At 43.1% G+C, this 14,462-nt stretch overlaps 1 protein-coding gene across 1 annotated transcript; it reads right to left on the bottom strand.

Annotated features, from left to right (window-relative positions):
* Positions 1 to 326: 326 nt before the first annotated feature.
* LOC136943677 (LIM domain-binding protein 3-like) lies at positions 327 to 8,606 on the bottom strand. Its single transcript, XM_067237094.1, has 7 exons — positions 7,598 to 8,606; positions 4,823 to 5,181; positions 4,401 to 4,725; positions 4,075 to 4,255; positions 3,841 to 3,961; positions 3,589 to 3,704; positions 327 to 3,343 (listed from the first exon to the last, which is right to left on the bottom strand). The coding sequence occupies exons 2-7, from the start codon at positions 5,160 to 5,162 to the stop codon at positions 3,254 to 3,256; spliced, it is 1,173 nt and encodes a 390-aa protein (XP_067093195.1). The 5' UTR covers positions 5,163 to 5,181; positions 7,598 to 8,606; the 3' UTR covers positions 327 to 3,253.
* Positions 8,607 to 14,462: the final 5,856 nt, after the last annotated feature.

Below are 14,462 nucleotides of genomic sequence, written 5' to 3'. Positions count from 1 at the left end.
GGAAAAGGCGTCTATATTGCCTTTTTCTCCTTAAAAGGCCTATTTCGTATATCTATTTAAATGATCATAAAATCAGGTTTTGAAGCAGAAAAATATGGATGGTTTGAAAAAGGTGAATAATTTTCCAAGGCACTTGAAACCTACATATCAACATCATGTAGACATTTTCAACACAGTTGTATCATTTCGGTTGTACACTGACTAATAGGCAATTAATAGTTATATATGGTTCACAACAGATTAAATAAGTCTATTTAACATATCAATGAAGATCTTACTTTTTTAACTATGCATGAAAGACAGTAAACAAAGTAAGGAAGCCATAATAGTGTTGTGAAATAACATTTATTAACAAATTTTCATGATTCAAACCTTCCTAGCAGAAACAATAACAGCAGCTTTCCAACATTGGCTGTCAATACGGGAAGACCCTATATGTGGTACAGTAAAACAACAATACAATTATTTTATTTCTGGTTGATATGCATTAGGGGTTTGGTATTGGATTCAACATGCAAGTTAAGGCCATCCATAACATTCGGTAAATTCAAGGATTCTCCACAGTGGAAATGAAGCTTCTGCCTTTTCCAGATATATACACAAAACAATTTAACACATACAAATTCCTTTGACATTGGACTACGCCAATCTTATAGATACAATCTCTTCAGGAAGGACATTTGTACCACCTTTCACTGTATCCAGTCTCCCTTCTAACAACTAAAAATCAAAAGTCATTTTGAAAGTTGTATGGCAAGTTGAGTAAATTGTGTTATAAAAAAAAAAAAAAGCTTTGTGGGAAGACCTTGTTTACCCTGACAATAAAGTTGAAAGTACAAATAAAGCAAAAGTTATAATTATGTTCTATTAATAAAAGCAAATGAGTGTCTGTTTTTACTGACAATCTAGCTACTCAAAAGCAAGGCCATAATTCTGTTTTTTTTTTGTTGAAAAATAATGTGTAAAGTTTAAGTAAGTAAATAAATTATCAGATTAAATAGTGTATCCCATGCTAAGAAAAGCAGTAACATACTCTATAGAAGTCATTTCTCAAAATACAGAACATGGAGAAAGATGCAGCCCCTTTACACATCTGATGCAAGTGTTTAATATACAGCAGTGCAAACTGAACAAATGTGTCATAAACGTGTCATCTGAACCACTACTCAGTAGCCTAAAATTACTTGTGAAATAAATACCCAGTTGTTATTTACTTAATGGGAAGTGGAAATTGGGAGTTCTGATGGTATGTCTCTCTTCAGAAATACTTGATGCACCAGAGAGACATGTTCACTAAATGGAATGACTGTGACAGCAGGAGAGGATGTGGTCAGTTGGGAATGGATGGTGAAATGATAGACTAGTACTATACTGTATGTGTCCAAAACACCATCAGAACCATAGTAAGTTGATCAAATTAGACTAGTGATTAAGCACAGTTTGGGCTACTGATGTAGTACTGCAGATACCAGGACAAAAAAAGATTGTAGTAGTTAATAAAAACAGTGTTAACAGGACTTGTCGTTTTTGAAGCAGTACTTAAGAAATAATCCTCAATGAGGTTTCACGAAGGCATTCAAAAACATATTTGTAATTTTTAGGTAAATTCAGCCAACTACTGACAACTATGCTCTTGTGATAAAAACATAAAATTCATGCACGGGACCCATGGATGGGGAACATTTCAGTAACAATGAAAGGGTAATAACATGCAGAGGAAAAGACACACTTAAGTTGCCAGGGAAACACAAGTTTGATACTTGGTGCTAAGTTTGGGACAGCAGTTTAAAACAATTAAATGGGCAAGTGAACAGTCACTAGTGTGAGGCATGCCACGTCAGTGGTATCAACACTATATTGCACCCTAGTGGTTGGAAACTATACAACTAGTTTCAATATGGAGACAATTTAAAATCCCTACCAACAATTCAAGTCTGCATTTCCATCTCCTTTCCCTCCAGTAAGATATCCTCAATTTTCCTTCCAGTGGATAGTAATAAAAAACACGTAAAACGCACTCAGTGTTTGATGGTTCTTAGAGTTACGGTAAGTCAAATAATAGTTACGCTCAGTGATTCTAGTGGCACTATACAAAACATATATTATTTGACCCAATAGACATGCACAGACAATCATATACCAACTCATGCATGCACACATACAAACACACACACACCAAATACACAGTATAAAACAAATATCAGAGTAAAAATTGTACACCAGCACACACATCCAGTGTCCTTAAGGTGTGTGAGCCAGTAACATTTGAAACTAAAAGAGTTATGTTGACTTGGACATGTACACCAAACTGAATATGCATAGCAATCTTTTTTTATGAAATAGAGGAAATTTATCAGGACAAAAGGCACGACAAAATCAAAGGCAAAAGCGAAATGTATTTTTTTTTGCCCACTGGAGTTTTCTTGAATCCGGGGGGCAGACAAAAACAATCTTGTGATCGAACTTAAGGTCTCAATATTACGCCATAATTGATTAATTCAATATGGAACGTATAGTTTCATCACACTGCCCACTGAATAACACTGTTTACTGTTTTCCTATGCAAATAAATAACACTGTTTAATAAATACTAAATACTTAATTGAGTTAGTACTACACTTCCTGTGCGAAGTCAAACTGATTAGTAACTACTTAGTAAAATTAGTTATATTAGCTCACATTTGGTCTATTGATCACTGTGAGGCATAATTGTGATATTACTTCAAACCCAATGTAAATATGTAAAACTGTCTGGATATATTTACTGGACTCTATATTTGTGTTACATTTCTTGTTTAATTTTCAGTTTTTGTTTTACATTCAGAACAGGACAGTCTTTGTGAAATAAGGCATCTGTATTGTGTGTACTATAGAGTCCTGCTACTAAAACCAGTGTCATGTGTTTAGACTTTCAGTCCCAGGACTAAAGCCAACCAGGAGTCTGGTAACAAAGGAATTAGCTAAACCTTTCTCTGATATAACTATGATTTCTTTTTGTTGTTGTTGAGGGTGACATAATTAAAAAGTGTACTGTGCAATCACTTTTCATCACATAATTTCCTTTCAGAGAAGGAACATTAGGCAGTGTTGTCTTTAGTTTCAGTACTGGTGAACAAAAACAAGTAGCGTTATTTCATTTACTGATCTGCAAAATGTATTTGTCATCAATAGCATCGATGCCCTCACTTTAGGACCAAGGCTGCTGGGGTACATTCAGCTGGCTCTCCACCCCGTAAGGCTGCCAACCAAGCATCTAGACGTTGATGGCATGGGCGTGTTTCTTACACAGGGGCTTGTCCTTCTTGGAGTAGAAGGGCTGACCCTCCAGGTTCACATTGCACACCTAGCACACAGAAACGCATACGTCAATCTGACCAGCCAGTGGAGCAATGCATGTTAAAAAAAATAATTACAGTTGACAAATTTTTGCACGTCTCTTTTGAACTTTCCAGTACATGGTGTATGTTGCTCATCATGAGCTATTTATTGGGTTAAACCTTTAGGTCCATATAGATTGTTTGAATAACAGTGTGCAGCATGCAGCGAAGGGGCATTGGTGATTGGTGAGTAGCTGATAATCATTCTTACCGCACAGACAAAGCATGTGTCGTGCCAGGTGTGACCTAGTGCCTCAATGAACTTGTCCCCAGCCTCAACAGGGAAGTCACATCCGTGGCACTTGGTGCTGAACAGTGAAATGTAATCTGGGAAAGAGAATAGACATTTAGTTACAACGCCAGTTATGACGTGCATCTAAAATGGTCAAACTTCATGATCCCCGTTTTCCCCGATACAAATGTTTGGCGGCATGACGTGGATCGGATCTACAGTCGAAGGTACCTTTCTCACAGTACGGCTCTCCATCTTCCATATGGAAGAGGCTGTTTCCGAAAGCCTTACCACAGGCGGCACACACAAAGCAGGTTGTGTGCCATGTCTGTCTCAGTGCATGCATCACCTCCTGCACAAGAAAGTACCAGAACAAATGGTCATTCTGTCTGTCTGTCTGTGTGTGTGTGAGAAAGAGTATTCACATTAAAGAAAGAGAATGAGTGTGTGTGTCTGTTGACTGACCCCCATGATCTTGGTGTTGCAGCGGGCACACGTGGGGGCGAAAAACTCGCCGTAGCAGTTCTCACAGTAAACATTGTTCTGTTCCTCCACAAAGCTAACGTCGGCCAGCGATGTGTGACAGTAGGCACAGTTGAACTCCTCTGGATGCCAGGAGCGGCCCAGAGCCACCAGGAAGGGACCCCTGTAACACCACACAGCCTTTAGCTTAAAGCTAGCTACACATGTAAAGCTGACAGACGACTCAACCGCCGCGAATCGTCCATTGCGTAAAAGTAAACCGTCGTTTGGGTTCTGGTTGTGTGCGAATGAAGACATTTCCCTGTTACCTAATGATGTTGTTGCAAGCTCCACAGAGGGCTGTACGGCCGCTGGCAGCGAACCTCTCTGCCCTCTGAGCCACGCCGCGGGCCACTGAGGGTAAGGGAGCGGGGGCGGGGGCAGGGTTGTACGCCGGGCTGGGGGCTGGGGGAGGAGCGGAGGAGGGGTGGGGGATGTACGCTGGCGCAGGAGGGGCGCCCTGAGGGAGCGGTTGGACTTTCATGCTGGTGGTGGTGGTCTTGCTGGGGTCAAACTTCAGGGCGAAGGTGTCGTCGGTGACCCAAGGTGGCCTGTTTGAGGGGTCTGCAGGCGCAGCCGGGGGAGGAGCTGGAGCTTGGACGAAAAAGAAACATTTAGTCTCCTCATCCCATAACGAAACAAATCATCCAGAATCATGCTTGGACAGCCTGTCCGTCCTGCTGGTGGCTACCTGGTTGTGTAGGGTAGACACAGGCAGTGCTGACCACCTTGGGAGGGGGCAGTCCCATCGGGATCTGGATGGAGCTCTGCTGCATGGGCGGGGCCGGCTGCATGGGCGGTGGCTGGTGTGGGGGCGGAGCTGGCTGCATAGGCGGAGCCTGATGCATTGGAGGGCCCTGGTACATTGGTTGAGCCTGATGCATTGGAGGGCCCTGGTACATTGGTTGAGCCTGATGCATTGGAGGGCCCTGGTACATTGGTTGAGCCTGATGCATTGGAGGGCCCTGGTACATAGGAGGGCCCTGTTGCTGCATGGGAGGCCCCTGGTACATGGGAGGGCCCTGGTGCATAGGAGCCTGACCATACTGGCTGCAGAGGGACAAACATAATAGCTGAGTGACATTCCCACTATCCAGATGCAGGCATGACTGATCGAATCAGTCTTGTAACCACGCAAGACCTCGATAGACATGCATCTATTTAAAATCCGACACTGAATAATATATGAAACCCCATAAGGGCTGTACCTTACTACCTGTCAAACCTACAGTAGGATATCGACTTGCTCATTGCCTTCCTGATTCTGAGCGGCCACTCACGTGAGTCTTACCTGGAGCTCCTCCCCTTTACCACACGTTTAACGGTAATGTTAGTGGGAGTTTAATGTAGCAGAGAGACCCAAAGAGAGAGAGAGAGAAAGACAGCCTGCTACCAGAAAGACAGGGTTAGAATAGAGAGCCTCGATCATGGCAGTCAGAGAGAGAGACTCAAAATCAACCAGAATACGTAAGGACGTTACGATGGGAACAGTGGTTAAAAACACAGTAGGTTAAAAAAAACAGGCATTTTTCAAAAGCAGAATTAACAACATTCGAATTACACACGGCTAATAACAGAGCCAACAGGGAATAGTGAGTTATTCCAGAGGTGGGGTGGTTACAAAGACATGTCAGGGGGAAAGACAACACACTATCCAGACGCTGTACAGATAAGGTGTTATCCGGATGCGCTTCCCAACAGCAGTACCTGGAGACTGAGGATTTTTTTACTCGGAGCAGTAGCCATTTGCAGACTGCTTCAAGCTGTAGTTATAACGTAATAGAAAGAAAGTGTTCAGGGGTAAGGTGTCAGAAAAGGCTTTGTGGACTCTTTTTCTGATGGCCACGGATACCTACACCTCTATGTCATGGACTGCCCCCTCCAAAATCCTTTTTTGGACTCATGAGTTTACACATCCTTTACAACCTAAACTCTGCAGTCTCTCTTGGATATGAGTGAACTCGCTCACACCGGGTGGCAGTGTGTGGCAGTGGGGCTTTATTAATTAAATGTTTTCTATATCAAAATAATGTATTTCAAGATACCGTCAGTGAAACTACACACACGCAAGTACACCTTTTGACCAGCCGTAGCTTTCCTACCCATACTATAACACAACACTCCACACGACAATCACTGCATCTTGTTCCACCGCAGGTTCAACACGCTTGACTACAGCAGTTATACCACACCAGGTCACTGAAGAACAAACAACCGCACGCAATTAGGAGCCTGAAAAGGTGAGCCAAATGGCAGCTTACGAAAAACCATGCAAATAAATCCACTTCAAATCACCCCCACTGCCAATTGTGAACTGAGATAGTGCCTCCTGCTTTAACTACTGTGGTTAACTCATTGGCGTCATTGGATTATTGCAGAAATTGAGGAGCGACAATATTAAACTGAAGGGCAGATTTTATTTGTTTATTCAACTAAGCCTGTGGTAAGTATATAAACATTGACCTTTTTAGAAGGTTTAGGCGACACCAACAATTGCGCAAACAGCTGAGTATCCCAAAGCCCAGAATTTAACATTTACGTGCAAGTATATTAACTTTGAGACTATGAAAATTGTTAATATGGTAATGATAATGTTTTCACTAGAAAACAATAGGAAGTAGGCCTACAATTCAGCAAAACCTTCAACATGTGTTGTACTCCAACAAATACACATTCTATCAACAGCTTCTTTAGCATGGTCACAAAGACTATAATGATTCAAAACAATTATATATATTTGACTACATCTGCCAGATGAAACAACCAGCTAAATAAAAAGTCAAGCCAGTATGTGGGCATGCAGTTGAGCTGTGATGTGCAGAGTGAGCATGGGGAAGCATGGGATTGAGGAGCTACAGCAGCACCATATCTAAACATGGTGAACATACTAACTCAATAACCAGGCGATTTACCATTACTGCGGTACATATCTGGCCATTGCAGGGTGAAGTGTCCGTTACTACCAAACCTAACAAACGTAATGTAAGATGCTAACTAGTAGCATGCAAATGTGAAGACTTACTTACAAACTTTAATAAAATTAGCTACCTTCTTTAATGCCAAAACTTGTTTAACCATTAATACTGTGAATAGACATTACAATGGCGGTGCAAATTACTCAAACAAATAATGAAGGCAGCAACCTTGGCTGCCAAACTCTCACAGTAGCTTACGTTGTTGTTGCAAATTTGTATGCTAATGCTAATGACGGGTAACACAATGTTGGGGAAATGTCTTGGCCGGCCTCTGCAGTCCCCAAAATGGCAATGGCCATGTAAAAGGAATGGTTGAATGGTCAAACATCTTTTTGGTTGGTTTAATCTAGATGGAAATAAGTCTATACACTCCAAAGCCCATAATTCTCCCCTATCCCGTGTACTCCAGCAACTCTGCACACCACTGGCACGACCTATCACTCTGTCCAGTGTGTGTGTGTGTGTGTGTGCGTGTGTGTGTGTGCGTGTACCTGAGATGTTTGGGTTTTCCTGAGGGCAGGGAAGGCTTTCGTTTGGGCAAAGTTCGGGTGCGGAACACTGGGGTGATAGTCAGAGCTTCCAGCGCAGATTTGGGCGGTGGCCCTTGCTTATAAATGTGGTTTCTTAATGAGAGTCAACAAGAGAGGTCTGAGTGGTGGCTTAGAGCTAGGAACAACCTTCCTTACATACACAGTCATATTTGTAACCTAACAACTACTGTACTGAATTTACAGTACAGTCCGCTACAAAATCAGACAAGAAATCACCATACACCGAACATCATTGTGAAATATCTAACATCTTCCATCTCTCTGACATGAAACACACTCACAATACATATACTACCCTATCACCTGGGGGCCAAACATGCCAAACCAGGTCTACCTTATATCAAACTAATTACCAATTCAATCACTCCTTAGAAAACCCAAGTCATTCGTTTACCCTTCTAAACCCATGCTCCACCAGGCATCTCGCAGGACGACCTCCAATCTCAAGGCTTACATCGCATGAGTGGCAAGAGCGAAAGGAAAGGGCGGAGGGATTGAATGACAACTGTACCTAGACTGTGTCGTCAGAGCAGATGAGATATGGGAGGCCGCGAGCGTCAGGTGGCGGGGCCCCCCAGGGGGGGCTGCAGGGGCCTCGGGGGCCACTGGCTGTGTCTGCAAGGGTGGCTGCCGGCTGCAGAGGACAGAGTTGTGTTAACGTGGCCGGGCAAGACGTGGGCAGGGGAGGAGCACACGGCCCTAGAGGTCATCGGAGAGCACGGCTGGGTTTGCGCTTTATGCTTTGTGTGTTGAGAATGTGCTGATGGGCAGGTGTAAGGTTCGAAATGGCATTGCTGAAGGACCACAGATGCAGAGACCTCGGACGGCCCACTCCAACTCTGGGTTAACACTCCCGACGAAATAAGTGAACAAATAAACGGTGAGATTAAGAGGGAGAGTTATGATAAGGTCGTTACGGGGTTAAAGGATGATGAAATTCTGGGGGAATAGCCCTTTATCCCACATGGCAGTGGAGTTTCCACTGCCATGTGGGAGCTCTCTGTTCTGACACACCTCAGAGACTCTGCAGGCTTTCTTTGTCTTTTTCTCTTTCTCTCTTTCTTTTCCTTGGACATTTGGCCTCCAGGCATGAGAATGACTTACCGTGGATACTTTGGATTGTATGATCGTTAGCGTAACACTGTAGGAAAATTATTCTTGATAAGCCATTTGGTTGTTGGATAATAAAATAGTTTGGAACCATTTTAAATGATGAGAATATGTGCACAGTAATGCTCTGAAACAGGAAGACAAGGCTCAGTTGTTTAAGCCTTGGGTTTGATTCCACCAACCTTGTATGAAGACTGGAAGCCTGGTGTAATATTATGTTACAGGAACATTTATACATGTGTATGTCCTATCCTACCCTTCTTTAATACTTACTTAATATCGGCCTACCTTAAATACCGAGTAACTAAGCCCTGTCACAAAAACAAATGACCCAATTTTATCGAGAGCTAACATTGAATTTTGAAGAAAATACATTTGAACTTTTACACATTTATGATGAAACATACAAAAGACAAGGAACAGGTGAAAAGATAAGAACAAACAGTTTCAAAGTACATTTACAGACATAGAGGCTTTGACACCTTCGTAGCACACAACACAGTGATAGAGAGACATCAAACAGAACAAAGCAAATGGCAACAGTTGGTGCTGGGGACAGTCAGATCAAACCAGGCAAACACTACAAACCCACACAGCACATGGTTACCTCTCTGGGACAGGAGCTACAGGGGTTGGTTCTGGAGACGGGGAAACAGCAGGCGGAGGCGACTGATTGGCTAGGCTTTGCGTCTCAGGGGCAGACTGATTGGGCAAAGCAGCAGTAGCAGGCAGAGCGAGAGGTGCGGGGCTGGTGGAGACTGGAGCATGCTCAACTGGGCTACTGAATAAGAAGTTAGGTTGCAATGAGAGAACTGAACAGTCGAGCGACAATTATATATATATATATATATACGCACAGCCAAACTGTGGTCAAGAGTATATATCAAATATTAGAGAGTTAATATAAGCACAAGAAGACCCATATGATTGTTACTGGACTTCTCATGCAAAAAGTGATGATATTGCTCAAGTCAATACAAGGGTGGCCATCAGTAAACATAAAATGACTGATTCTTCATTGAATCATATTTACATTTACATTTACATTTAGTCATTTAGCAGACGCTCTTATCCAGAGCGACTTACAGTAAGTACAGGGACATTCCCCCGAGGCAAGTAGGGTGAAGTGCCTTGCCCAAGGACACAACGTCAGTTGGCATGACCGGGAATCGAACTGGCAACCTTCGGATTACTAGTCCGACTCCCTCACCGCTCAGCCACCTGACTCCCTGTTTCATTGATGTTTCAATGTTGCCATTTGAAGCACACGTGGAGTAAAAACTGGGTCAAAACTAGAGTGCCCCTTGTAAAAAAAGAAAAGAAAATCGATTTCCTACGAGATAATAATACATTCACCTTTGACCATCTCTATCTGAATGAGTCATTGGAGAACATACAGACTAGGGGTGGGAGGGGCCAGGCCTGGTAGTATTTCTCTCTTAATGGGAAACTGCCTCTGCTGCAACATGTATTGATTTGGTCCATAATAGGGGATGATTAACTAACTGTGTCAGGACAGAACAGCTTCATCAGTCATGTCAAGGGCCACAGAAAGAGCAAGTGGAAGAGGTCACTAATGACTGAGCCCAACCAGGCTATAGATCTGATATATTGTACAGTATCATTACTCTACTTACAGTCTATAGCACTCAAATTTGTAACTGTGTTATATATAGTCAGAAACTCAGAGTGCATTTGGAGCATCTGGATTGTCCTGTAGAGTAAAAGATTAATCATGAAACACAACAGCAGTGAAGAAAAGGTGACTGAGCATGAACACACGGTGAGCATGGCAGTTTATGGGTGCACACAACTCATGTGTAAGAAAAATATCAAAGACAGCAAGGGTCTGCTCCCCAACAACGTAGTATTTTGGAACAACCCAATTGGCTTGGTCAAGGGGCAAAACCATTCAGTGATTTATTGAAGGGTGGAGGCTAAGGCTTCCCCCCTCCAGGCTAAGGTGAGTGGTTGGTCTTGGAGAACGGAATGAATGCAACGCCCAGTGGGAGCCTCCCAGACAGAGTGGGCGGGGTCAGAGAGAGGGCAGCAAGCATCTAGCAGCAACAAGCCAGGAGGTAGTGGACCGATGGCTGACTCTTATTCCCTCCACACCTGGACCTCTGCTTCTGAACCTCACTCACATACCACACACACTGATGACTAAAGAGATATACAATTTTTTTTAATTGTAGAATTATCCGAAATAATAAGTAGGATTGGTTATTCTCTTAAGATCGAGTCTTTCCCCAAACAACTATCCAGTATATGGGAGCACTTTCAATAAATAGGCTTTATGCAAAAGGCAGAAATAGAATGTCCCATATCATGGCGGTGTGGAACAAGGAGAGCGAGGTCAGGAAATTTGGTTCAGGTGGTCATCATCCCTTCATCACTTTCTGTGGTGAACTTGTGAGGTTTGGAACTACTCCTAGATTGTGGTCATGCTTGATAAGGATGTTTTGGTGCATCTTTTAATTAAATGTGCCGCATGAGGATTGGTGGCGTCAATGGATGAGGTGGGAGGATCTACACATAGCCAGGTGATTGGTGCTCGGAGTGAAAGGAAACTATGAAAGTGGCATTGAGGGAGTGCTACTATATGAGGGAGTACCTCCTTTCCTCCACTTGAAACCTAATCTCAAATTTTCTGTCAAGGCACTTCTAAAGAAAAAGAAAAAAGGACTTTCTACAGATAACGACGCTTCCTCTAAAAAGCTATACCCTATTTACTTACTACTTAACCTACTAACGTCCTTCACAAAATGCACACACACACACACACACACACAGATACACAGACACTTACAAGGACCCCAAAACAGACAGGGGTTTACAAACAGACATACTAAACGTAACTAAGACTCAACAAAGGACACAAATCTACAAAACAGAACGGCCCTATCGCCAACCTTTTGTATGTATGGCCAAAGTATGGCCAAATCGGACACATCTTTATGAAAAGATGAATAACTCTAGAGAAGTTAAGGGCTAGAACAAGGTATTGGGCTTTGGGGGCCAAGACCACATACAGGAGGGGAGGGACTATGAGAAGATGGAAAGACGGAAGGTGACCTCAGATGATTAAGAGATGTTAGATAGCCACATACGTTCATGCCTACGTCCTGTAACTGCAAACATCTGTCAATATGCCATATGTTTTGAGCCACAGTGGCAAAGGAACAATTTCCAAATTATACACAGCAAGGGAACATTTGAAGCGACAAACCTGCAGCTAAAGGTCACGTCTACTTGGTACAGTTGTCAACATTGGGAAAGTGTGGTGCCCCGTTCCAACTAAGACACAGCCAGGTTAGTGAAGCAGCTCTACGGCCTGAGGCCTCATCTACCGGTACTCTCTGCTTTTCATTCCCTGGGACAGACACTCCAGGGCAGGCATGCAGGCAAACAATGGGCAGGGTAGGGGAGGGAGGAGGGGGAGCAAGGGTTAGGGCAGGTTTAGATAGTACCCTTTAGCAAAGGAGGGGATAACTAGCACATGCGAAGGAGACTAGTACATATACCAAGGTCTAAAAATGTCCGACAAGCATCCATTAATTAAACGAAGGGTGAACTAGCGAGGACACAAGTATAAGTATGAGGACGCATGAGTTATCCAGGCGAAGCCAAGCTGTTAATACAGGATGACTGATATCTAAAGAAGATGTAAGATATAGTAACATGACACACTGACTGATTGATTTAATAGGCAAGACACGCTGGGGAACACGATGGTTCAGACACATAACATGAGGACAAACATAGAAACAAACACACCGCACAACCCTCATCTCTGTGCCCTTCACCTAACAGTAGGACTCTTTTTGTCAGAATATTAAAGTAGCACTCGCATTTACCATGTGTGTACAAACACAAATGTAAGGCTAGGTATAAAAAGACAAAAAACTGAGAAGTGCTTCTTTAAGGATAAAAATACCCTACCATTTAATAATATAATGAAGGTACTAATTATAAATGCTATGAAAAGTACACTATGATAATGAAACTTCTGCTGAAGGTTCTATGGAAGGTACCCTCAGGTCTCCATCAATCTGGAACAACCCATGTTCGACAAGCACGTAGGGAATTATGAGCACCAAAACCTCTGGAACTCCAACTGCCTGACAAGGATCGTGAAATGAGACGCAGGTCTATGGGAGGGACGTGCTGCAGCCACGGTTTTTCAAAATGACACCAATCCTGATGCTTTATCTTTATCTTATCATCTGAGGGGTTCGGTCACGACGGAAGGCGGGGAGGAGGAGGAACAGAAGGCCAAGAATAATGCCCGGCGGGAGAAGAAAGGAGTCGTGTGTGTTCGGTCAGAGAGCCTAAAGCCTGAGTGTGGGAAAGGAGCAGGAGGGGAATGAAGAGCCACGGTGACGAGCGAGAGGGGGTCAGCCAACCTTAGTCACAAGCACTCTGAACACACTCTCTACCCAGCATGCACTGCATGCATGTGGAAATATGTGTGTTTGAGAGTGGGGGAGGTATATGAATGTGGGTGAAGGTGGGGGCTTGGGAGGGGGGGGGGGGGGGTTGCAAAAGGGCATGCCCAGTTAAGAGGGCAGTTAGCAGAGGTTTCCAGCTGTTACAGAAATGCCACCAAGCCAGGCGCCAGCAGAGCTAACACACCTTTCCCCTTCTGTGACAACCAGACAAGCAGAGTTACCTTTCATCTGGCCTTTTCAGCCTTGGCCTCACTCCGTGGCTCTCACTACTCACAGACTTCACTTCATGTTCGCTTACGTCCTATGTCCCTCTGGTGGGATGACAGACGTCCAACAGCGGATCATCTGGTGAACGTTCTTCTGCCTAGTTATAAAGGTCCTCTCAGCCACACCTGAACTCCATGTAACACTCTCCCTGTCTGAAGCCTAGATGGGAAGCTAACTCAATACCGTTATAATGGCCTGTGTTCATTTTAGGCATTACTTCAGTTCAACCCAACGTAATGCCGAGATATTTTGTCTTCAAGACCAAATGACATGTGTGGACATAAGCGAAGCTATAATGGGGAGGACATGTACATCTGTGTCTTACATGACAATGCAATCGAAGTACCATTTGATTATTTGTAGTGTTGTGCGACAGTATGTCCGCATTTATCTAGGCCAGTTTGTGCTAACGTGTCCAACCCCACATTATTTGGGTCTCCACTTCACCATTCCTAAAGAATCCCTACATAATCTGTTTCTTTCTGTCTGTGAAAGCAGATGGATTCACCTCACTTATGGCAGAGTGCCAATGTACTATGGATAAGCTGGAGTCTGTTAGACCATGATAGTCTTAGATAAAAGACTAAATACCACGTACAATCCATGAAGGATTCAAAATAAGTATAAATATCTATGCAGGTCTTCGTTATTATATTAATACCATCTCTCTGTGTTTGTCTTTATTCTCTAATTCCATAATGCTGTGTCGTCTATCAATACTAGAGGCTTTGCTCTCTCAACATACTTGCTCTCTAAGTGATTCATGAGGCTTAGTATATTTATTTATGTTAAACGTGAATTATATTCAATGGACATCTGAAGGCTTCGAATGGCTTGTAATTTATTTTGCTGAGGGTTCAAAATAATTGACTGCAACTAGGTTGTCATTTATCTCCTGCTAAAGAGTGAGCCAGCCTTTCTTTCTAAGTAAATAACATATCTAAAATGAGAAAGCAACAAAAAAGCCAACTCCACTA

The sequence above is a fragment of the Osmerus mordax genome, chromosome 5, assembly GCF_038355195.1.
Source record: "Osmerus mordax isolate fOsmMor3 chromosome 5, fOsmMor3.pri, whole genome shotgun sequence".
Classification (NCBI taxonomy): domain Eukaryota; kingdom Metazoa; phylum Chordata; class Actinopteri; order Osmeriformes; family Osmeridae; genus Osmerus; species Osmerus mordax.
The sequence above is the reverse complement of the archived record's forward strand: the minus strand, read 5'-3'. Positions and strand labels throughout refer to the sequence as shown.